At 40.4% G+C, this 22,785-nt stretch overlaps 1 protein-coding gene across 1 annotated transcript; it reads left to right on the top strand.

Moving 5' to 3' along the window:
• Positions 1 to 1,606: 1,606 nt before the first annotated feature.
• On the top strand, positions 1,607 to 22,294 carry PPP2CA (protein phosphatase 2 catalytic subunit alpha). Its single transcript, XM_060093359.1, has 7 exons — positions 1,607 to 1,967; positions 14,868 to 15,077; positions 18,059 to 18,232; positions 18,808 to 18,897; positions 19,419 to 19,580; positions 20,835 to 20,953; positions 21,510 to 22,294. The coding sequence occupies exons 1-7, from the start codon at positions 1,866 to 1,868 to the stop codon at positions 21,580 to 21,582; spliced, it is 930 nt and encodes a 309-aa protein (XP_059949342.1). The 5' UTR covers positions 1,607 to 1,865; the 3' UTR covers positions 21,583 to 22,294.
• Positions 22,295 to 22,785: the final 491 nt, after the last annotated feature.

The raw sequence follows: 22,785 nt of genomic DNA, 5'->3' as shown, positions 1-22,785 counted from the left end.
ACTTCTCACAGGTACAGGGCAATGGTGAATAAGATAGCACACTGGGCATAGCTTTATAATCATGGGCACCAAGTGATGACTTTTTTCCTCATTCATTCCACATAGTCTTAACTCTTATTCCTCTGTGTTTGGGGACGTTAACTGCAAAACATAGTCAGAAATTGAGAAAGTGGAATTGCAATTTCCAGCCCAGGTAGACCACACCAGTCAGCTTCGTCAAGCAGGTTGTCTTGGATGAAGGAGAATTTTCAGTCCCACCATTGGCTGATTCTGGCCCCCAGGGCCTTCTTCAGCCTGTTGGTCAGGATGATGTGGTCAAGGCTGCAGAGTGAGAACTCTCCTCCAGCACACTGCTGAGTACTTGGGTTGGCTGCTATTGGGGGTAAGGAGTCTAGAAGACAGGGACCAGGTTCACACCTCTTGCCTTGCCCTTTGAGGTTTAATGTCTTTTGGAAAACTTCTATCTCTCAGGTCCTGTGGACATCATAATCGCTCTTCTGCCTACATATCCGCAGACCATCCTAGGAAGTACTGTTGGGAGAATACAAGCTCCACCAGGGTAGGGTACCGTGTCTGTTTGGATGACCCTTCTGTCTCCTAGTCATGGATCTAGCACATAGTTGGCACTCTACGGAGCCAAATATTTCTGTGAAGGGAAGGACGACGAAATGTGAAAACATTTCACAAGTCTCAAAGAGATTCAACAGCCAGACAGAGGTCCGATCCTAGGGTATCCGAGCTTTATTTAAAGCGCGGACCACTGCCGCTTCTAACACGACCGGGTCCCGGGCAGGACGGGTGCATCCATCTCCTTGCGGCCTTTCCTTGAGAAAGTAGGCCCGAGAGGGCAGGGGTTAGGGGAGGAGAGCGTTTCTCCCCAGGAGGAACCGGAGTAGGAGGAAGGCGCACACCTTGGGTACAAGGGGTGAGGCTGCGCAGGGCGTGCGGAAGCCAGGAGAGCTACGAGGCCCCAGCCATCGCGCCGGAAGAGACATCTAGGCCCGGGGACAGGTGTGTGCCGGGGGAGTCAGGTGCACTACGCGGCCCTCCCCCGACAGGTACACCCTCCTCCGCCTACGAGTGACCTAATTACAAGGTGCCGGCCGCGCCCGGAGGCGAAGGTGGCCACTCCAACCAGGTTACCACTCGGCGCCCGCTCTTGCCCCCAAGATGCAGGAATCCCACGCAATTCCAGTGTTGTATCACGGAGGAGCCATGGGGTCGCATTTCTAATTTCCGTGATTTGATTTCAGTCGCCAGGTGAAGACCCGAAGCGTATCGCCTTCGAGAAAAAGTCTTCAGCAACAAGGAGCCACCCTCCCTCCCCGACTGCGCCTGCGCCACGTCCGCGCCTCAGCCGCGCAGGACGTACTGCTCTGGGATTAGCCTACTTCCCAGCTGCAAGTCTGGCCCCTGCTTGGTCTCGGTCTTCCCTTCCCCCTCGGCCTCTCCCTTCTGGAGGACAACGCCCTAAAGGCTAAGGTGTCTGTTACCAGCTGGCTACGTTGCGCCTGCGCCTCGGTCCATAGCACTCCAGTCTGGCGGCTGATCCGGGCTGGCGCTGCAGTTGCGCAGCTCTGGTCCCGGCCCTTCTACCCCGCCGCCTCCTGACGCCGGGCGTGACGTCACCACGCCGGCGGCCGCCATTACAGAGAGCAGAGCTCCGGGGCTAGAGTGAGGGGAGGACGGCCGCGGCCGGTGGCCGAGCACGGAGGGGCGAGCCAGCGGGCCAGCGCTAGCGCCGAGCAACCGCCAGTACCCGCACAAGTACCCCGGGAACCGGCGGCGGCGTGTGCGTGTGGCCCGTGTGCGGGCGGCGGCGCGGGAGGAGCGCGGAGCGGCAGCCGGTTCGGGCGGGTGGCATCATGGACGAGAAGGTGTTCACCAAGGAGCTGGACCAGTGGGTCGAGCAGCTGAACGAGTGCAAGCAGCTCTCCGAGTCCCAGGTCAAGAGCCTCTGCGAGAAGGTGAGCTGCACCTCGGATGCGGGAGCCGCGGCGGGCCGAGCCCGCAAAGAAGGAGGCGGCCATGGGGAGGGTGCAACATGGCGGAGGCCCCGGCCCCCAGAGCCTCCCAGACCGGAGCCCGCCGCGGCCCGGCGGCGGCTCCCGGGCGACCCGGCGCCCTCTGCCTCCCGCGCAGGGATTGGTTGTCGTTGCCACCGCCGCCTAAAATGGCGCCGTTCGCCCAACTCCGGGGCTTCAGAGCTTCCCGGCCTTGGCGCGGGGCGAGGTGGCTGTGGGGAGCGGAGACCCTGTGGGTCAGGGTTGGGGACGGTTTTGAGATGTAGGTAAGAGAACTTGAGTTCTATGGCCTGGGAGTGGGGCCTGGGACTCAGATGAGTAAGAGGCATTTTACTTGTACTCAGACCTAATTCTTAGGTCCAAAGCTGTCCAGAAGCTCCCCGAACGGCAACCTTGTAGACCAGATCCTAGGACCTCTCTAAAGGTCACACAGCTTTAGCACTATCTTGGGTGGTTTGTGTTAAACTCACCGAGATATCTTTTCCAGAGACTTATTTGAAGCGTGTTTTTAAAGAATGTTAAAATGAATTTCTAACCTAGTTTCTACGAATGTCATGGTGGTAGTCATAGGGAGGAGTATAACTTATTTTTCATAGTTGGAAGAATGGAGAATTTGGTGAGTCATACTACATAAGGAACTTTGGGATTGGAAATCAAGTGTCAGTTTATGATTTATATGCCGACTCAAATTGGGTAGTGTGAAACGCTTCTCTAAGTCTAACGTACTTGGCATTTTGCCATTTTCTTTTTAAAACGAGCAACATAAACTGTAAGAGCAAATTTTGTATCCTGGCTCTTTCTTGGAAAAGTTGTTTGTATATTTGTGACTTTAAATAGTGGTAGTAATGATAAGAATAGCTGTCGATTGAGCTTTTACAGTATCCCAGATATTGTGCTTAGTGTTTAAATAATTTATCTCACAGGTGTTGAAAATGGAATGTTGTAATCTATTTTAGTAAGTCCGTTTTAAATTACCTAATTCTGATTTGTTTTTTCCAAGGAGTTGGGGAAACAGATAGCCTGTTGGGTTTGTCTTATAATTCAGTTTCCTAAGTAGAGAAAATGATGAGCTCCACCATGAATGTTTCAATTTACCTTTTCAAAATTAACTTTGCAGCATTTCTTTTTAGTTCCACAGAGTTGTGGAATATCATATTAGCATTTTGTATTAGTGAAGAGTTATTAGAAAGCAATTATGCTGACTTGTTTGTGGCTTGATGTGAAAATTAGGTTCATGAGTTTGATGTATATGCTCCTAAAACCGGCTTTTTCAGAAACTATTCTGTGAATAATTGCAATTTAAGTGAGTCTAACTCAGATTCATTTATCCCATGCTTCGACAAAACTCTCCTATTAGTTGATGAGGTGGCACATCATCTCTTGGAGCTGAATTTTAATGGTAGCAATGTAGTCTTTTGTTGCTTCTTGATCCTTAATTTGCTTCCATCAAATGAGAATAATATTTGTTTTAAAGGTTTAGAAATAGGCTTTTAAAAATTATTTAATGTATAGTGTTAGGTCTTAGTTTCTAGGTACTATAAGTGATGGTTTTAATGACTTCTAAGGTTGAGTTTTTACTCTCTATAAGACTTTGAGTCAGTAGTTGGCTAGATAACTGGTCATTTGTGTAGAAAACATCGCAAGAGAGCAGTGATGTAATTGGAAGACCACTGGACTGTGAGTTAGAACTGGCACTAGTCCTCTTTCTGCCACTAACTAATTGTGGTTGACCTTGAGGCAACCACTTCACTTGGTCCACATTTTCCTGTCTATAAACTAGAATTAAAATAGATGTTCCAAGGTTCCTTCTAATCTTAGATTATACAGTTCCATTTTAAATTAGTACTCTGTGTTTAAATATTGAACGCTTACTGGATATCCAAGATTGCTTACTTTTATGAGATGAATGAAAAGCAATGAAAAAGAATCATGCTTATTCTCAAGGAGCCTGAATCTACTTGGAAGTCAGTAGTAGATGGAACACAGAAGTAGAGGGTTTATGTTGGAGACAACAGAAGATAATACTGGAGTTACAGTGGGGTGGCTGAAGCTCGATCCATCTGGTAAATGGTCGTTGTTTGCCACGTGTTTGTAAAACTAAGATGTAGTGAAGTTAATCAATTTATGCTGAAATCTCCATTGCTCATCTACTGTGTCAAGATTTTAATTCTTAGAGCCAAAAAAAAGGAGAAAATATTTGAAGCTAGATTTCCAAAACATGAATCCTTTTGGGGGACTATCACACAGCCTTCAAACTGTTTTTAACTTGTAAGTATTCCAACTTTTGGAGCATTATTAACCTTCCAAACTAAGTTAATTTGAAGGCAGCTTTTTAGGTATATGGGATAAGTTAGGATGCATGACTTGAAACATGTTTTGTACAAATCTTTTTAGTGAAGCAAAAGTTCTCATTAGTATAATAGTTTTTTTTTCTTTCTTTTGTTCCTTTTAAAGAAACGATACTTGGTGGAGATAGCTATTTTATAATAGTTGATTATTTCTTTGATTATAAGAAGGAAAGTGTGTTTATAGACAAGGGTGAATATGGTTTTCATGTTATTAATTAGTTAAGCTTTTTTCCCCCAAGATGTGATTAAAGTCTATATCAAAGACAGGGTTGTTGTGTGTGCAATATATCTTGTCATTTTGGGGATCATAATTTGTTGGTTGTTTAAAAATTTGTTGTGAGTGAAGCAGTTTTGCCTATAGTCACAGGTCTGTAGTCATTTACTACACCTGTATAACTGGACTGGTATGTTTCCATCTACCTATTGGAAGAAGTAAATAGTATCAGCTTGCTTTTGCTTTAACTATAGTCTTTTGTTATGTTCAGCAGTGGCTTCATTTAGGTATGAGTTTTGGGTTTGTGCTTTCATGTCTTACCAAACTTGTGGAGAATGTTGTTTGATAGCCAGATTTTTTTTTCCAAAGGAGTTCTTTACCTAGGTATGCTGTTTTCCATTGCTCTACAAGCACTATAAATAAAATGCAGCATGAGTCTTCCTGCTAGTTGGATGACCTGCAAGTACTTGACCAAGTACTTGACCAAGGTTAAATTCCTATATGAAATGGGTAATGTATTTTTGTGAGTCTGTATGTGTGTTTAATTTAAAAGGTGGTTTGACTTATTTCCATAAAGGTAATTTGAATATTGAGAACAAGCAGTTGTGGGGGGAGCATGATACAGAATATTGTTTTCATCGTACTTTCACATACACAGTTCTCTTAACAGGTTTATGAGACAGTTATCCTCAGTTAGAGATGGAAACCACAGCTCAGAAAGATAAAGTGACTTGACTACAGGGGCTAAATTGAGATTGCCAATGTTTTAGTCTTGCTTCACAGCGCCCTTCTCTTTTCTGAGGTAGTGTTAATAATGAAGACTCAGATGAATTGGGGCCAGACTGAATTGTAGAATCAACAGCTCTAAAAGAACGCATAATTTTTGTTCTTTAGAGCTTCCTATTCATGTCACATACTGTTGTCCCACTCTCTCCTGGAGGAGGAAACAGTAATTATTTTTCCATTTTGGACGTGGCTAACTGCATTTGCCTCTCAAATAAGATTAGTGAGATGAAAACCCCAGTTAATTTTCTGTGTATTCTCAGATAGTGTAAATCATGATCCAGAGACCAAGCTCTAAAATACTCTAATAAAGTGTAACTGACATTTATATTGTTCATTAAGCTTGTTTAAATGCCTTTCTTTTTATCCTCATAGCTTCCACAGTCAAGGCTGTTTGCCTGTGTGTATTCTGTGATCTCCCAGGCATGAAGCGGTAGTGCAGTTGGTTTTGAGTTGACTTAATGAGGAAACACCAAAAAGGTGAACAGTTCTTCTCTTCAGACACACAAGTTCCCCCCACCCCCTGCCCCACTCTGCCTTTGTTTTCTCTGTCAGAGCCAAGAGTTCTGTGTTTGCAAATATGGGCAATAGGACTAAGGTGAAACTCATGCTATAGAAAGAATGATGGGCACTGGCCCAGCATTTGAGTTAACAGTAGTCTGGTGTTCATTTTTCGCCCTATCTCATTGTAAGTCAGGTTTGTCAGTTACCTGTGGCGTATTACTTCTTTAGTTTGGAGGAGATAAGCTAGGAAAACCAGGAGACATTGGGTTTGGGTTGACGCATGATAGAGAGGGTTGGTGGTTTTTGTTTGTTTGTTTTTGTAAATTTATTTATTTTTTCTTGGCTGCGTTGGGTCTTTGCTGCTACACGTGGGCTTTCTCTAGTTGCGGCGAGTGGTGGCTACTCTGTTGTGGTGTGCAGGCTTCTCATTGCAGTGGCTTCTCTTGTTGCAGAGCACAGGCTCTAGGCGTGCGGGCTTCCGTAGTTGTGGCTCGCGGGCTCTAGAGCGCAGGCTCAGTAGTTGTGGCGCACTCACGGGCTTAGTTACTCCGCGGCATGTGGGATCTTCCCAGACCTAGGGCTCGAACCCGTGTCCCCTGCAATGGCAGGTGAATTCTTAACCACTGCGTCACCAGGGAAGTCCCAGAGAGGGGTCTTTTTTGAGGGCGCTGAGGAGAGGTAGGAAAAGTTACGTGTGGCATAGAACTACCCCCTACCCCTTACCGTTTTCTTTATACTTTGACCTGTTTCTCTTATTTTCACCTTTTTCCTTACCCATTTCACATTACCGTTCTTTTCTGGAAAAACCCTCAACCTGCCCTCTCCTACACAAGTGAGATCTGAAATGGACTAGAACTGGGAAGGGGAAAGATTTTGTTTGTTGTTTAAAATAGGTTTTCTTTCAGCTTCTGGAGCAGAAGTTGTAGAAGAGGCTGACAGAGGTCTGATTGCCAGTAAATGGCTGGGGGCGGGGGTGGGGTCTGAAAAAACTGTGAAGAGCAATCTGGGATTAACAGCTTAATTTCTTCACAATACAAGGTTGCTGTTGCCACGGATATATTGGTATTGTGGTTTGGAATGGATAAACAAAGCAGTGACAGAGATGTATGTGTCTGCATCTGGGTATTTTCTAAACTGTATGTGATCAGCTGGCTAGTCACTCTGGCACACCCTGTCCCCACCTCTGCCTTAGTCATTTAATTACTACCACCAATGGGAATTTTTACCTTTCTGTTGTTGAGGGGCCTGAAAGAAGGCTGAGCGAACCTTTGTTCTAGAGTGCACCTGGAAGACAAACATTAGATTACCTAGATAGTCACGCAACGTGTAGTTCACACAGGTTATGGAGTGTCCGTATTATTATTAACTGTGACAGTGTGCATTTGTTTTTGGAATACATCCAACCAAAAATTTTATTTATTTATTTATTTCCCTTTTTCTTTTTATTTATTTATTTATTTATTTATTTGCGGTATGCGGGCCTCTCACTGTTGTGGCCTCTCCCGTTGCGGAGCGCAGGCTCAGCGGCCATGGCTCACGGGCCCAGCCGCTCCGTGGCATGTGGGATCTTCCCGGACCCGGGCACGAACCCGTGTCCCCTGCATCGGCAGGTGGACTCTCAACCACTGCGCCACCAGGAAAGCCCTAAATTTATTTTTTATTTATTTCTCTTTGGCTGTGTTGGGTCTTTGTTGCTGCGCACGGGCTTTCTCTAGTTGCAGCGAGCGGGGGCTACTCTTCATTGCGGTGTGCAGGCTTCTCGTTGCGGGTCACAGACTTCTCATTGCAGTGGCTTCTCTTGTCGTGGAGAATGGGCTCTAGGCACATGGGCTTCAGTAGTTGTGGCTCGCGGGCTCTAGAGCACAGGCTTGGTAGTTGTGGCGCATGGGCTCAGTTGCTCCGCGGCATGTGGGATCTTCCCAGATCAGGGCTCTACCCCGTGTCCCCTGGCTTGGCAGGCAGGTTCTTAATCACTGCGCCACCAGGGAAGTCCATTCAAGCAAAATTTATTATGCTTCCTTTATATGTACTATTTTCATTATTTGTTTAGCTTTGTCTAAATAGTATCATTGTAGGGATCTGTTAGTTGTTTTGCTCTAATAGCAGGGTTTTGGATTAGTCAGAAGGTTGAACGTGTAGTAAACTCCAGATAGGAAAGATTTTAGAATTTTTGTGCTAGTGGTGATCAAGTTAATTGTCTTTCTCTGGTGCCCATCATCTGTAAACTAGCAGTAATGCCTGCTATCTCTGTTGGGTGGCTTTGATTTTCAATAAAAAGGCTTAAGAAGTGAAGTGCTTTAGGATGTGTAGAATTTTAGTGATGAAAAAAACCTCAAAGATCCTCTAGGCCAAGTCACCTTTCACAGATGAGGGAGGAGACTGAGACCCAGAGTGGTTAAATCTCATTCAAGATGGATTGTTATGGTGAAAAATTTTAAACAACTGTGTATATAGCAACATTTCTCAGTTCAGTAGATGAACATTTTTTTCCCTATGCAGGAATGATTGGGACTGTTTAATTCATGCACATGGGTATGTTCGTTGGTAAAGATGGAGGCCAGTCTGTTGCACGTGAGACACACAGCTTTAAAGAAAGCAGTCATTCATTTTGGTCAGAGGTGAAGATTGTTGTTTTACAGAAACAGATGGGAAAACATCACCTTACGTATTTTCTCTTAATACAAATTTAGAATTATCCCTCATCCCTGACCTTTTCTTTCCATTAGGCCCTAAACCAAATAGCAGCTACTTGTTTGCAGAACATTATGTGGAGGGTTATGATACTTTGAAAGTATTATAATCATACAGATTTTAATCAAGACAAATATTTCATAAAATATTAGAGGCATCTGATCAGTATAATTAATGAAAGACAAGTGGTATGAAGAAAGATTTGATAGTTGAAGATAATTAACTCAAGATTCTTTTGCTTCCAGGGCTAGTACTATGTCCTACCCAATGTATCACACCAAAATAAAAATCTAGCCGCATACACTAATTTATCATGAACTTAAATTTTTTTTGCACAGTTATGAAAGTCAAAGAAACCTACCATTGATTCATAAAAGCAGTATGAAACAAAATGAAATTCTCTTAGGATATTGAAATGCTTGATTCTTGCTTGCAAATTTAATTATTTTGCTTTTTATTTTATTTTAAAAAATATTTTTCCATGCCTGATAAGGATGTGTGTCATGGTTGCTTGACCCTACAGGTATTTTATATTTTTTGGCTGTGCCATGCGGCATGTGGGATCTTAGTTCCCTGACCAGGGATCGAACCTGTGCCCTCTGCAGTGGAAGCATGGAGTCTTAACTCCTGGACTGCCAGGGCAGCCCCAGTTATTTTGCTTTTTAAAAAAGTTTTCAAATGTCTTCAGTTTTTACTTGAACTGAGAAGTAAAATTCAAAGATTAATTATTGCTTTTGTTTTTTGTTTCGCTTCTCTTATGTCTTTATGGCTCTATTGGTAGAAGATGTATTCAACTGGGATTAGAGTATGAAATGTTAAATTTACTTAACTAGAGTTCTAATGAACATTATAATTAATAATCGGATTTTTAATGGAAAAATATCTAAGAACCTTTGGCTCCCTATGAATACTCAAAGAATATGTGGACACGTTGTACAAGAGGAGAAATAACTGATACTATATAAACATGGAATAAAAAGTTCAAACCCTGAAATTAAAAGTGCCAGTTAAATTAGAAGATAACACTTTATATCTGAAATAGCTGAGAATGGGTACAGTCTCATATTTATTACTGCACAGGTTAGGCATAGGTCCAGTGGTACATAGGGAACAAAGATTGTTAATATTGTTTTCCTCTGTAATCCCACAATTGAAATTTTCCTGAAAGAAAATAATTCAAAGAAACAGTAATACATGTGTAGATCTGTTCAGGAGCATATTATATAGTGGTTTACAATGATCACTATAACGCTATAGGAAATTGGGTCAGTGAATATGAAAATTTAGGACACAAAATGAGATGTTACCCAGTTGTAAACTGGAAGGGAATACAAAGAAATGAGAATAGTTTTTGCTGGTGTGGCAGAATTGAGAAAGCATTATTCTTACAGTCTCACCACTGAAATAAACAATCTGTTAAGATTTTATTGTTTTCCAGTCATTTTACACAAAGAATTTTTACCTTGTAATCATTTTGTATTTTAAAATGTTTCCTTGATTTAATAAAAATGCATAAATACATTGTGTTTTTCTTTTAATAATTAAAAATGCATAAATGCATTGGGTGGCTTTTTCTACCGTGTAAATTATGTAGGAATGATATCAATGTTGTATATCCTTAAGGAAATTAATAGATATATAAGTGGTTGGTAAATCTGTTGTTGGTTCATGTTTTTTTATTTTACTTGCCTTCCTTGAAAAATCTTGGATGATCTGTTGGTCTTTTGGTCTGTTTTAAATCTGATTTGTTTGTAACTTCATGTTATTATGGTGGTTAGGTATGGTCCATATCTAAGACTTACTTAAGTCTATAGGTCATCGGCTTTATTACCTGATGTTTTTTATAGGAGGTTGAAAATAGAGTGAGATTTCTGAATCCGAACTCAGAATGCTGAGAGGATGTTTATAATAAATTAATGCTCCTGAAGGTTGCTGGTCTTTGGGTGAATCTAAATTTTTAAATTTCAGGAAGGTGTAAAAAATTTTAACTTTCCACAGTTACTTGTGATAAGCTCTTATTAATGGAATAGCTTGTTCCAGTTTTAACCTTGTTCTAGGAAGGTTCTTCCCTTGAATTCATTCATTTCAGTCTGACTGAATTTCATTCATTGAAATTCACTGAATTTTCATTCATTCAGACCGAATTTCAGTAGGGTTCCAATAAATCAGTATGATGCTAGTTACACTGTTTCTTAAAGCTTGATCTTAATTCTTTTTTCAAATATGAATTATATTAGCGGAGACATTTGAAGTCCTTGAAAAATGTTTTAGGGGAAACAAAAGTTTGAGGTGTGTGTGTTACTTTTGATTCTCTGCATGGTTCAGGTGACATGAGGCTTTAAATTATGGGAGTCAGAATACCAGAGAGTGAAAAGGTAGTTATTAAAAATTTTTTAGTCTCTAATGTTATCTAAGTTACCTTGAGAGTCTGGTTGTACCATTTACTTTGAGTATTAAACCAGAGAGTTGAAGTTGTATAGCTATCTTTGAAACTGATGGTTGGTGAAGGCCTGGAGGCACTAAAGGTGACTCATTAGAGGTCCCATTGGGTGACCCATAGAGGGGGGTTCTATTAGGTGCTTCTGGGATTTATAAGGCCTGACTCCTGTGATAGAAAAAGAGATGTCTAAGAGAAGCTATGCTATGATTAATTTTCCTGACTAGAATAATCTTTAATAAGGACGTCTACAGTCTTTTTTGTTGTGGTGTTCTGGAACTAGTGTATTTTGTGTAGTGATCATCTGAGAGCTGATAAGTTGAGACAAAAACCCAAAAAGTACGTTTTTTAACAGAAATTTTTTAATAAACTTATTTATTTTATTTTTACTTTTGGCTGTGTTGGGTCTTCATTGCTGCGTGTGGGCTCTCTCTAGTTGTGGTGAGCGGGGGCTACTCCTGGTTGCGGTGCGTGGGCTTCTCATTGCAGTGGCTTCTCTTGTGGAGCACGGGCTCTAGGCACGTGGGCTTCAGTAGTTGTGGCTCGCGGGTTCTAGAGCGCAGGCTCAGCCGTTGTGGTGCATGGGCTTAGTTGCTCCACGGCATGTGGGATCTTCCTGGACCAGAGCTCGAACCCGTGTGCCTTGTATTGGCAGGTGGATTCTTAACCACTGAGCCACCAGGGGAGTCCTGCAAATTTCTTTTAAGTAGGACCTATCTTTCATTCATAGCTGTTTTCATTAGTATGTACTAGGTGCTGAAAACATCAGGCCTGGTATTAATTCCAAACAGGTTTAGTAATGGACTATGCCTAGTGAACTTCCGCTTTTTAGTAATAATAAATTGAGAAGTTGGAATTACTGTAGAGAGATGGATTATATGTATTTCTTAAGAAATATCTCTTTTTGAAGCACAGTGGAAATTTTTTCTAAATTTAAAAATGTTAGATGAAATTAATAACTAACATTGTGATGTCAGTGGTTGGTAAATGTCCTGAAATAGGCTTCCCAAAATGTTTGGAGACTTGAAAATAGTGGTTCTTAAACTTGGCAGCACCTAAGAAAGCACTAGTGTAGGGTGGGGAGGGGAGACTTAAAAAAATTATTGATGCTTGGATCCCACAGACAAAGATTCTGACTTAATTGGGAGAGGAGTAGTTTGGGCATCTGGATATTTTTAAAGAGCTTCCCAAGTGATTTTTTAACGTGCCGCGAAGGTTGCATACCACTACCTTAAAACCAGTCCTTGATATCCTTGGTTGTCACTCAAAATGTAATGAGCAATGGCTCATTAGCAACAATTCTCTTATGATATTTTCACCCGCATATTGCAGTGTGTAACCTTCCCTTGACCAAGCCTCCCACTGTACATTCTGGGACACCATTCCATACTGCTGATCCCACATAGAAGATTCCCAATAAACGTTGATTGGATATATGAAGTAAAACACTTTAAACCCATTCTCAGAACAAACTACTTTTACCTTCTTGGCTTTACTGACTCTCCCTGAGGAAGTCTTGTACCTTCTCTAGTAGCCCTCCCAGGTGGATGGGTTCTGCATTCTTCTATTTGAGGATAAAATTCCCTGTGTTTTTCAGGCTTCTGTCCTCTACCTAGAAACCTGGACATTTTTCCTTACGGTTATTACCTGTTATTTCTTCATTCTCCAGAGAACTTGGTACCACTTTCCAGGTCTGTACTTATGCTGTTGTCCTGGCAGACATCCATGGCTCTCCCTAAAGATGACTTGTCTCAGTTTAAGTTCTTGATTCCCTCAAAATATATATTAAGCGCATGGGGCACTGTTCTAGCGAGGTGCTGTGTAGACAATGGTGGATAAAATGAATCTGGTGATAATTTTTTAAACTGTCACTTTGATTGTTGCATGGAAATTAAATTGGAGGCAGGAAGACTAGAAACAGGGAGTTTATTGTGGAGGCTAGCACAGTAATCCAGGTTAGTTGATGGTGTCTTGGACCAGGATATTGGCAAAAAAGATAGAAGCATATGGGTTGAGATGTTTTGGAAGGAGACTAGGCAAGACTTGTCAGTGGGTTGGTCCCTGAATACTGGTGGGTGGCCTTTAAGCTCTACTCCACCTCACATACCCATATCCACAGCCCTACCTCTGAAATCCTTAATCCACTAATCAAATTTTCTGCCAGTGGATCTTTGTTTTAATACTACTTTGATTAGACTTGTTTTCAGTCCATATCCATGCTCCATTCTCCTCCATTTCCTAGCTGGGTGACCAACTTTCATCATGGTTTGCCTGGGTACAGCTGAGGCGTTTCCTGGGATTCAGGACTATCAGTGCTAAAAACCGGGGTAGTTTGTTAACCTGCCCCCACTCCAGTGTGCTCTCTTCTCTACTCTTGCATGCTATGCTTTAGCCATGTTAACCTTTTCTGCCTAACTCCTTAGACTTTATACACATGATTGCATCTGCCGGTGTTTGATGTCCTCCAGTTTCCTATTCCCATCCCATTTCTGTAGCTCCCGCCCATTATTTGCACCTCAGGCAGTTTTCATAGCTCTGTTTTTGTGAGCCCGGAACACTGCTGCTTACTCTAGCATGTCTTAGCACTTGGCCCTTTCTTTTGTAATGATCTTTTATTGTCTGCCTTTCCTGCTCCACTGTGTGCGTTTATGGGCTGTCTTCTTTGTTATGATATCTTAAAAGGTGGCCTCCACCAGTTACTCTCTCCCTTTCTTCCATGGCACTTAATACCGTCTGTACTTTGTTACTTGATTTCTTGTTTGTGGTCGTTCCCCTATACCCGCTCCCCAGCCCTGGTGTGGGAATGATCTATCTTTATCTTGTTCACTATACCTCCAGGGGCTAGCACAGGGCCTGGCACAAAGTATCACTCATGGTTGAGCAAATGAATGATTATCTCCCAGTTCTCTTCACAGTTTTTGGCATACAATAAATGATCAATAAATGTGTGTTGAAATGAATAAAAGAGTTTCTACTGAGTGGAATATTATGTTGCTCTTAAAAGTGATGCTTGAATTTGTAGTTACATGGGGGAATGCATAGGATGCCAAACAGTTTTCTGAAAGCAGCATAAAAACTATGTATATTGAATAGTCACAGTTGTAAAATAAGAAGTTTATGTTTTGATATAAAGAGGGTAAAAACCCCAAAATACAGACAAAATTTTAATGTCTTCCAAAAATTTTTTTTTTTAAGTAGGACTAAGAAACCTCTCCTCGTAGCCTGGAATCCTAGAGTGCATTGTAGTTAGAACTCTAAAGCTAAGGAACTAGGTACCTGAGTGTCTTGCTCCATTTTCATTGATCGTATATGGCTGCTAATAATGATCTCTTTAGCACTTAGATGGCAACTGATAGATCTAAAACTCATGATACTGATAAGAGGAATGGGACTATGTATCTTGATACATGTTTTTTTTTCTAGGTATCAGAGGTGAGATAGCTGGTGGATAGGTTCCAGGCATGTCTTGCGCTCTTTCTTTTTTTTTTTTTTTTTTTTTTTTTGCGGTATGCGGGCCTCTCACTGTTGTGGCCTCTCCCGTTGCGGAGCACAGGCTCTGGACACGCAGGCTCAGCGGCCATGGCTCACGGGCCCAGCCGCTCCGCAGCATGTGGGATCTTCCCGCACCGGGGCACGAACCTGTGTCCCCTGCATCGGCAGGCGGACTCTCAACCACTGCACCACCAGGGAAGCCCTTGCCCTCTTATTTTAATGGGATCGTAATTGTCTACAGTTTCATCTTATGCTGAGTCTGCCCTTTAAAGCTGTATTAAGGGTAACTTAAACATATCTTATGTGTAATTAAACATATCTTTGTTAATGTTGTTTAATGTGAAATGTCTTGGTTTATTTTTCTCTATCTGTAGGCTAAAGAAATCCTGACAAAAGAATCCAATGTGCAAGAAGTTCGATGTCCAGTCACTGTCTGTGGAGATGTGCATGGGCAATTTCATGATCTCATGGAACTGTTTAGAATTGGTGGCAAATCACCAGATACAAATTACTTGTTTATGGGAGATTATGTTGACAGAGGATATTATTCAGTTGAAACAGTTACTCTGCTTGTAGCTCTTAAGGTAATTTCAATTTTATGTTTGAGCATTTTGAACTGGGTATGGCAGTCCTCTTGAATGTCCTTTTTTACCCAGTGATTTGTGGGGTTTTTTTGCATCTGCATGTTAGCTTTTAGAATAAATCCCCACATTTAGGAATTTAGATATTCAGGTTTGGGACTTAATAAATCATAGGTCTGTCTTCATTCTGAATGAGGGAATGGTACAGAGTAAAAACAAGAAGGTTATTTTCTAAGGAAGAAAATGCCTCATGATTTAAAAATGCTAGAAGGCTGATTAAATAGAAATTTTAGTTCAGTAATTTGGGATATGAGAGGTAATATAATTACCTTTCTATATATTTTTGAAGTATTTTAAAGGAGCAAAATATTTCAAATATTGGCATGTTTATATCCTTTGACACAATAATCATAATTAAAATTGTACAGAGGAAGAAGTTTAAGAGGAAAAGAGCTTTACTTACTTGAAAACATAAATTGTAGCATCTTAAATATCAGAGAAAGAATTGATATAAATATCTAATGGTAAGTGAATATCTAAATTATGGCTTATCTCAATGGAATAGTTTGCAGCCATTAAACATCACATAATCTTGAACAATAGAAATGATAATTAAAGAAAGCATGTTGTTTTATACCAGTTGTAGCTTTGGGAAATATACAAAGATCTGAAGGTGAAACACAAAACGGTAAAAAGCTTTTTTGAGATGACCTTTCTCCCTTAAAAGAAATTATTTGACTTTACTTTTGGGGAGATGATTTTATTTTAAAGAATATGTAGAACGGTAAGATGGCTGCCAGCATCTTCTAGTACTGGAGAAGCAATGAGATGTGGTTTTGGCAAGAGCTGAAGTTTAGGCAATTAACAAAGTGTAAGTGTTCATGAAGCTACAGGTCTGAATAATGTAAAGTGCTACAAAACATTTTTGGAGGTCATTATGTTCTGCATCTGTAAATTGAAGGAGTTGAATTAAATGATGGAAAATTTCTGCAGTGACTCTAGATGCTATGAAAGCAGCCTTGCAAGCTAACCTGCACTTAAAGCCCAGGATGAATCCCAGTGCTCAGAGGAGGAATAAATATGCTACCTTTAAGAGTTCATGTTTGTGTTATGCGCTGAATTGTGCCACCACCACCCCTTCCCCAAATTCATATGTTGCAGTCCTAACTCCCAGTACCTCAGAATGTGACTGTATTGGAGGTAGGGCCTTTAAAGAGGTAATTAAGGTAAAATGAGGTCATACAGGTGACCCCTAATCCAATATGATTGGTGTCCTTATAAGAAGAGATTAGGACACATACAGAGGGAAGATGAGAAGACACATGAAGAAGATGGCCGTTATCTAGCCAAAGAAGAGAGGCCTTCAGAAGGAACCAACCCTGCTGACACCTTGATCTTGATCTTGGACTTCTAGCCTCTAGAACTGTGAGGAAATAAATTTCTGTTGTTTAAGCCTTCCAGTCTGTGGCACCTCGTATGGTAGCCCTAGCAGACTTGATACAGGGGAAAGGAAACTTAAGCAAATAGTGCTGGAACAGTTGGGCATCTATATGCAAAAAATGAACTTAGCTACCTCATACCTTACAAATGGATCAACGTCAATCATAGATATAAATATGAGTGCTAAAACTGTGAGACTTCTAAAATAAAACGTAGAAAATCTTTGTAACCTTGGGTTTGGCAAAGGTGTCTTAGATATGATACCAGAAACACAAGCCATTAAAAAACTGATAAATTAGACTTCATAAAAATTGATTTTTTGTTCTTCAAAAGACATCACTAAGAAAAAAGTACTTGTATTCATATATATTTTTAAAACCTATAAGTAGACATAATTTTTTTTTTTTTTTTTTTTTTTTTTTCGGTATGCGGGCCTCTCACTGTTGTGGCCTCTCCCGTTGCGGAGCACAGGCTCCGGACGCGCAGGCTCAGCAGCCATGGCTCACGGGCCCAGCCACTCCGCGGCATGTGGGATCCTCCTGGACCGGGGCACGAACCTGTGTCCCCTGCATCGGCAGGCAGACTCTCAACCACTGCGCCACCAGGGAAGCCCCTAGACATAATTTTTAAGTGGACAAAATATTTGAATAGATGTTTCATCCAAGAAGATATATGAATGGTCATTAAGCACATGAAAAGATGCTCAAACCTTAGTTATCAGGGAAATGCAAATTAAAGTCAGAATCAGGCCCATTAGAATGGCTTTCATCAATAAGGCTAGTAATACCATATGTTAGTGAGTTTGTTGGAGAGATTAGAAACTTAGGAATCTCTCCGAGAGAAATGAAAGCATATATGTGTACAGAAACTCCTTACACGTGGTATGATCATAAAAACATTATTCATAATAGCCAAAAACTGCAGACAATCCAAATGTTCAGTCTACTGGTGAAAGAAACCCAAAATATGGTATAGCCATACAATGGAATACTGTGCAGAGCGGTAAGGTGAGACAAACCACTGATCCATTCACAGATCAGGCTAAAAAATATTCTGCTAAGTGAAAGAAGCCAGACACACAAAAAAACTACATATTGTATTGATTCCATTTATATGAAATTTCTAGAGAAAGCAAATCTCAAGAGACAAAGTGTGGGTAGTTGCTGAGAGTGGGAGTCGGGAGTGATTGCAGACAGGCACGAGGGATCTTTTTGGGTTAATGGAATGGTTCTAAAACTGGATTGCAATGGTTGTTGTATAATGTAATAAAAAAAACCTCATGGGTGGAGTTTTGCAGCTGATGATTATGCGTGGGATAAAGTTAGTGGTAGTGAGAGTTTGATTTTAGTTGAAATGCGGTTGGCAGATACCCCATGGGATAAATGATCTGTAGGTGTGATTTCACTTTTGCGTGATGTGGGGGTGTGGGACGTTTTTTCCAGCAAAGTTGGAATTCTGTATTTCCCTGTAGAATGTTTGCTGGATTTTTATTTGGTTTTTGAAGGAGCCAGCCGTTCATGTTGTTTTCAACTTTGTTGTTTCAGGTTCGTTACCGTGAACGCATCACCATTCTTCGAGGAAATCATGAGAGCAGACAGATCACACAAGTATATGGTTTCTATGATGAGTGTTTACGGAAGTATGGAAATGCAAATGTTTGGAAATATTTTACAGATCTTTTTGACTATCTTCCTCTCACTGCCTTGGTGGATGGGCAGGTATGTAGGTCTTATTGAAACTTACATTGCCGATTATTTTCAAGAATCTGCTTTCTTACATTTACGTGCCAGTAACTTATTTTTCCATCCTCACATCCCTTTGGGGTTTTTCTTTGAAGTGCAGTCTTTGTGAGGGGTACTGAACTATATGTTGGGACCACAGGGGGATGGAAGATGTAGCCCGTCCATCCTCTTGGGCTGTTTCTGGACATGTCGGGGGGGATGTAATTAGCTATTTACTGGTCCCAGTAGAGCAGTGCACAGAAGAAACTGCAAGAAAATTCTGTGAGAAGGAAAATAATTGTCTATGATGAGGGTAAGGTCAGAGAAATATTTTCTTAGAAGAGCTGATTGGGGTTTGGGTGCAGTAGGGATGGTTTATCAGGAAGAAAGGGAGTGTATTCCATAGTTTAGAGTGGGAGGCAAGAAAGAAAGATCTGCAGAAACAAGCCTGGTTCTGGCAGAACACAGAAACACCAACAGGGCCGAGTGATGCGGGCTATAGCCTGCAGCTTAGTCCAGAATGTTTGTAGTTTATTTTAAATGAGGGTAATGTTGTAAACCACTTTTTTCAGATCTTCTGTCTACATGGTGGCCTCTCACCATCCATAGATACACTGGATCACATCAGAGCACTTGATCGCCTACAAGAAGTTCCCCATGAGGTATTGACCTTATTTTTGGTAATCTTTTCTTTTCAAAAAACTTTTTAGAGAAAGGAAATATTTAATTGTAACTTAGTTCATTGTATGTATTTTCTTGTTTAAGTCTCAAAAATGATCATGTGGTATGAGCACTCTTGTTGACCCCATTCTTCAGAAGCTAACGTTAAGAAACCTACCAAGATCACAACAGCTCTGGGACTGGGTTTAGGACTTAGGTGTTGGTTGTCTTAAGAGATTCTGCCTTAGTTACTAAACTCTACTGCCTAACATTGAAATTGGCATACACTAGGCAGATTAATTAGTTAGGGCTTGTTGCTATTGGGACTCATTGATACAGGCTCTGCCTCTTAAAGACATCTGGAAATAGTTTATTTATCTGGCTCTATCTGCAAAACCTTTTACCATTTTCAGCAAACACGGTTCAAAAAGTGACTTAGTAGGGTGCTGCTTCTGGTGAATTACTCAGATCACATATTAACCAATTTTGCAAAAGGCAATCTAAAATATAACTTGCTTTTTAGGGTCCAATGTGTGACTTGCTATGGTCAGATCCAGATGACCGTGGAGGTTGGGGTATATCTCCTCGAGGAGCTGGTTACACCTTTGGGCAAGATATTTCTGAGACATTTAATCATGCCAATGGCCTCACGTTGGTGTCTAGAGCTCATCAGCTGGTGATGGAGGTATGTTCTGTTCTTTGACTGATTTGCTTTTTAAGTAAACTTAATGAAGGAAAATCTTAGGAAATTTTAAATTATATGATATAGTGAGAACATGCCATGTATTCTTCTGATGAATTTGCCATTATAGCCTGAGCCTTTTCAGTAGATGCACACTAGAATTAAAATCTCAAACTTTTGATCCAAATGAAATTCATAGGTAAAATGTTTTCAGAGTCTTAATGACTGAGTAGTGCTTGGGGTTTAAGGCTGGGAAAGTAAGATGGGGGAGAGTGAAATATAATATTTTATGGTCTCAGTTTTATTTCATGTATTTAACATGTGTATGTATGGAAGAGAGTTTGGGAAGAAATATACCAAAATGTTTAAGTGGTCCTTTGGATGATAGGATTACAGGTGATTTGAAAGAAGAAGCTAAAAGGAAATGGGCTAAATTCTTAGCGTAGAACATTGATTAGCATACTTATAAAATTAGGGTCCTATTTAGATTAATACTAATACAACTGTATTGTGATTATCAATAAAGTCTGACTTTGCTAGAGATAGGGAAAGAAATTTGTGAACAATACTTGAAAAGTAACTCATGCATTCAGATGGGCTTTGAGAGAATGAGGCTGGAGTTCCTAGAGGCACCTCTCCTTTATACCTTGGGCAGTACAGGTAATGCCTGTACTGACTGAGGACAGAATTAATAAGGTTCTGGTCTCCAGGAGTATGTATCTGCCTCTACAAGAATGGCCATATACTCATTCTTGTATCATGTTTAGGGCTACTGCAATAAGAGAGGCTGAAGAAATGCTGTTATTTACCGAAAGTCGGATATATAAGAAGTAGCTTATCCTTTTCTGATCGGTGATTTTTTTTAGGGATTTTCTTTTTATAGTAGACAACTTTTGTACTTTTGGGAAAAAATAAATACATGTTTGGGTTTTTTTGTTTTTGTTTTTAAGTTGGGCAGAAGGAGTTCACTGGTGGTCTAGTGGTTAGGATTCGGTGCTTTCATTGCCATGGCCTGGGTTCATTCCCTGGTCGGGGAACTGAGATCTGAGATCCCACAAGCTGCACGGCACAGCAAAAAGAAAAAAAAAACTGTGGAGTACAGAAAGATATTAAATCATCCAGAAACAAAACAATACTTTTTAAAAAGCATTTTGGGCAGAAGGGGAGATCTTTTTCTTCCCTCTTGAGAGAAGTCACATTTAGTTGTGTAAATAAGGGAGTAAAATAGCGGATTTTTTTGTGTTCTTTTCCTTGTAGGGATATAACTGGTGCCATGACCGAAATGTAGTAACAATTTTCAGTGCTCCAAACTATTGTTATCGTTGTGGTAACCAAGCTGCAATCATGGAACTTGATGATACTCTAAAATACTCTTTGTAAGTATTTACACTTGAGTCGTTGATTACCATTACTTGAATATATTAGTTTTAATGGGAAGTTTAACAGTTCAAGAGCTATGCTAAATCCAGATTCCAATTGGATTTTTTAAGTTTCCTTTGAAACACATCAACAGAAACCTAGATCCTAATATGAATTATTAGGGATTTAACTATTAAATCCATGTTTTTATTGTAGAGTTAATAAAATATATCCTGGGGATAAGATACATTAAGTTATTGGATGGGGGAAAATGTGTAAATATCTGCACGGGGATGAAATGTACAACATGGGGAATATAGCAATATTGTAATAACTGTATGGTGAAAGGTGGTAACTAGACATATCTAGATCATATTGTAATTAATGTATAGAAATTTCAAAACACTGTTGTACATCTGGAACTAAAACAGTGCTATAAGTCAATTATACTTCAGTTTTTTAAAAAACAAACTATTAAAAAAATGTGTAAAGTCAAAGACTAATATTCTTGATTTTAGTTGTCAGTACATTGATGTCTTGGAGTATAAACAACAAATACGTCTTGTTTTTCAGCTTGCAGTTTGACCCAGCACCTCGCAGAGGCGAGCCACATGTTACTCGTCGTACCCCAGACTACTTCCTGTAACGAAATTTTAAACTTGTACAGTATTGCCATGAACCATATATTGACCTAATGGAAATGGGAAGAGCAACAGTAACTCCACAAAGTGTCAGAGAATAGTTAACATTCAAAAAAACTTGTTTTCACACGGACCAAAAAGATGTGCCATATAAAAATACAAAGCCTCTTGTCATCAACAGCCATGACCACTTTAGAATGAACCAGTTCATTGCATGCTGAAGCGACATTGTTGGTCAAGAAACCAGTTTCTGGCATAGCGCTATTTGTAGTTACTTTGCTTTCTCTGAGAGACTGCAGATAATAAGATGTAAACATTAACACCTCGTGAATACAATTTAACTTCCATTTAGCTATAGCTTTACTCAGCATGACTGTAGATAAGAATAGCAGCAAACAATCATTGGAGCTTAATGAACATTTTTAAAATTAAGTACCAAGGCCTCCCCTCTACTTGTGAGTTTTGAAATCGTTTTGTTTATTTTCAGGGATACTGTTTAATTTAATTGTATGATTTGTCTGCACTCAGTTTATTTCCCCTTCTCAAATCTCAGCCTCATGTTGTTCTTTGTTACTGTCAGATCCTGGTGAGTTGTTTTGAACAGAACTGTTTTTTTCCCCTCCCTCCTGTAAGACGATGTTACTGCACAAGAGCACTGCAGTGTTTTTCATAATAAACTTGTGAACTAAGAACTGAGAAAGTCAAATTTTAATTGTATCAATGGGCAAGACTGGTGCTGTTTATTTAAAAGATACATCAATTGATAAATTTTAGAATTTGTAGAATTCTAGGTAAAGAAAAATAAAAATCAAGGCCACTACATAATCTATCTTGTAACTCCTTGACATTCTTCAAATGAATTTCAGGACTTATTTGTAGTCCAGATAGTACAATATGTCAGATTGCCAGCATGCTCTTTGCGGGTTCTTCTTCCTGCATATTATCTGCAAGAAAGGAAATGAAGTCTGTGCTGCTTCAGTAAGACCTGATTGTAAAACCATATAAATCGAGATTTATGTTTTTCGGGTTTTGTTTTTTAATGAAAAAAGCATGTTTTCAGGTAGAGGTTAACAAACTAAATAATGTATCTACTTATCAGTCACTGCAGTTTCTGGTTATAAATATTGCTATGTATGTTACGTGGACACTTTAAGATGATTGACAGAGTGGTAAGTTCTTAACGAATATTTGTACATTACTTGTCACGT

This window comes from Mesoplodon densirostris, chromosome 3 (genome assembly GCF_025265405.1).
Source record: "Mesoplodon densirostris isolate mMesDen1 chromosome 3, mMesDen1 primary haplotype, whole genome shotgun sequence".
NCBI lineage: Eukaryota > Metazoa > Chordata > Mammalia > Artiodactyla > Ziphiidae > Mesoplodon > Mesoplodon densirostris.
This window is presented reverse-complemented; position numbering and strand designations above follow the sequence as displayed.

Coding starts and splice junctions, on each gene's coding strand:
- PPP2CA (XM_060093359.1), top strand. CDS start 1,866: ATGGACGAGAAGGTGTTCACCAAGGAGCTGGACCAGTGGGTCGAGCAG. Junction 19,581..20,834: donor CTCATCAGCTGGTGATGGAG/GTATGTTCTGTT, acceptor TTTTCCTTGTAG/GGATATAACTGGTGCCATGA. Junction 20,954..21,509: donor GATACTCTAAAATACTCTTT/GTAAGTATTTAC, acceptor CTTGTTTTTCAG/CTTGCAGTTTGACCCAGCAC.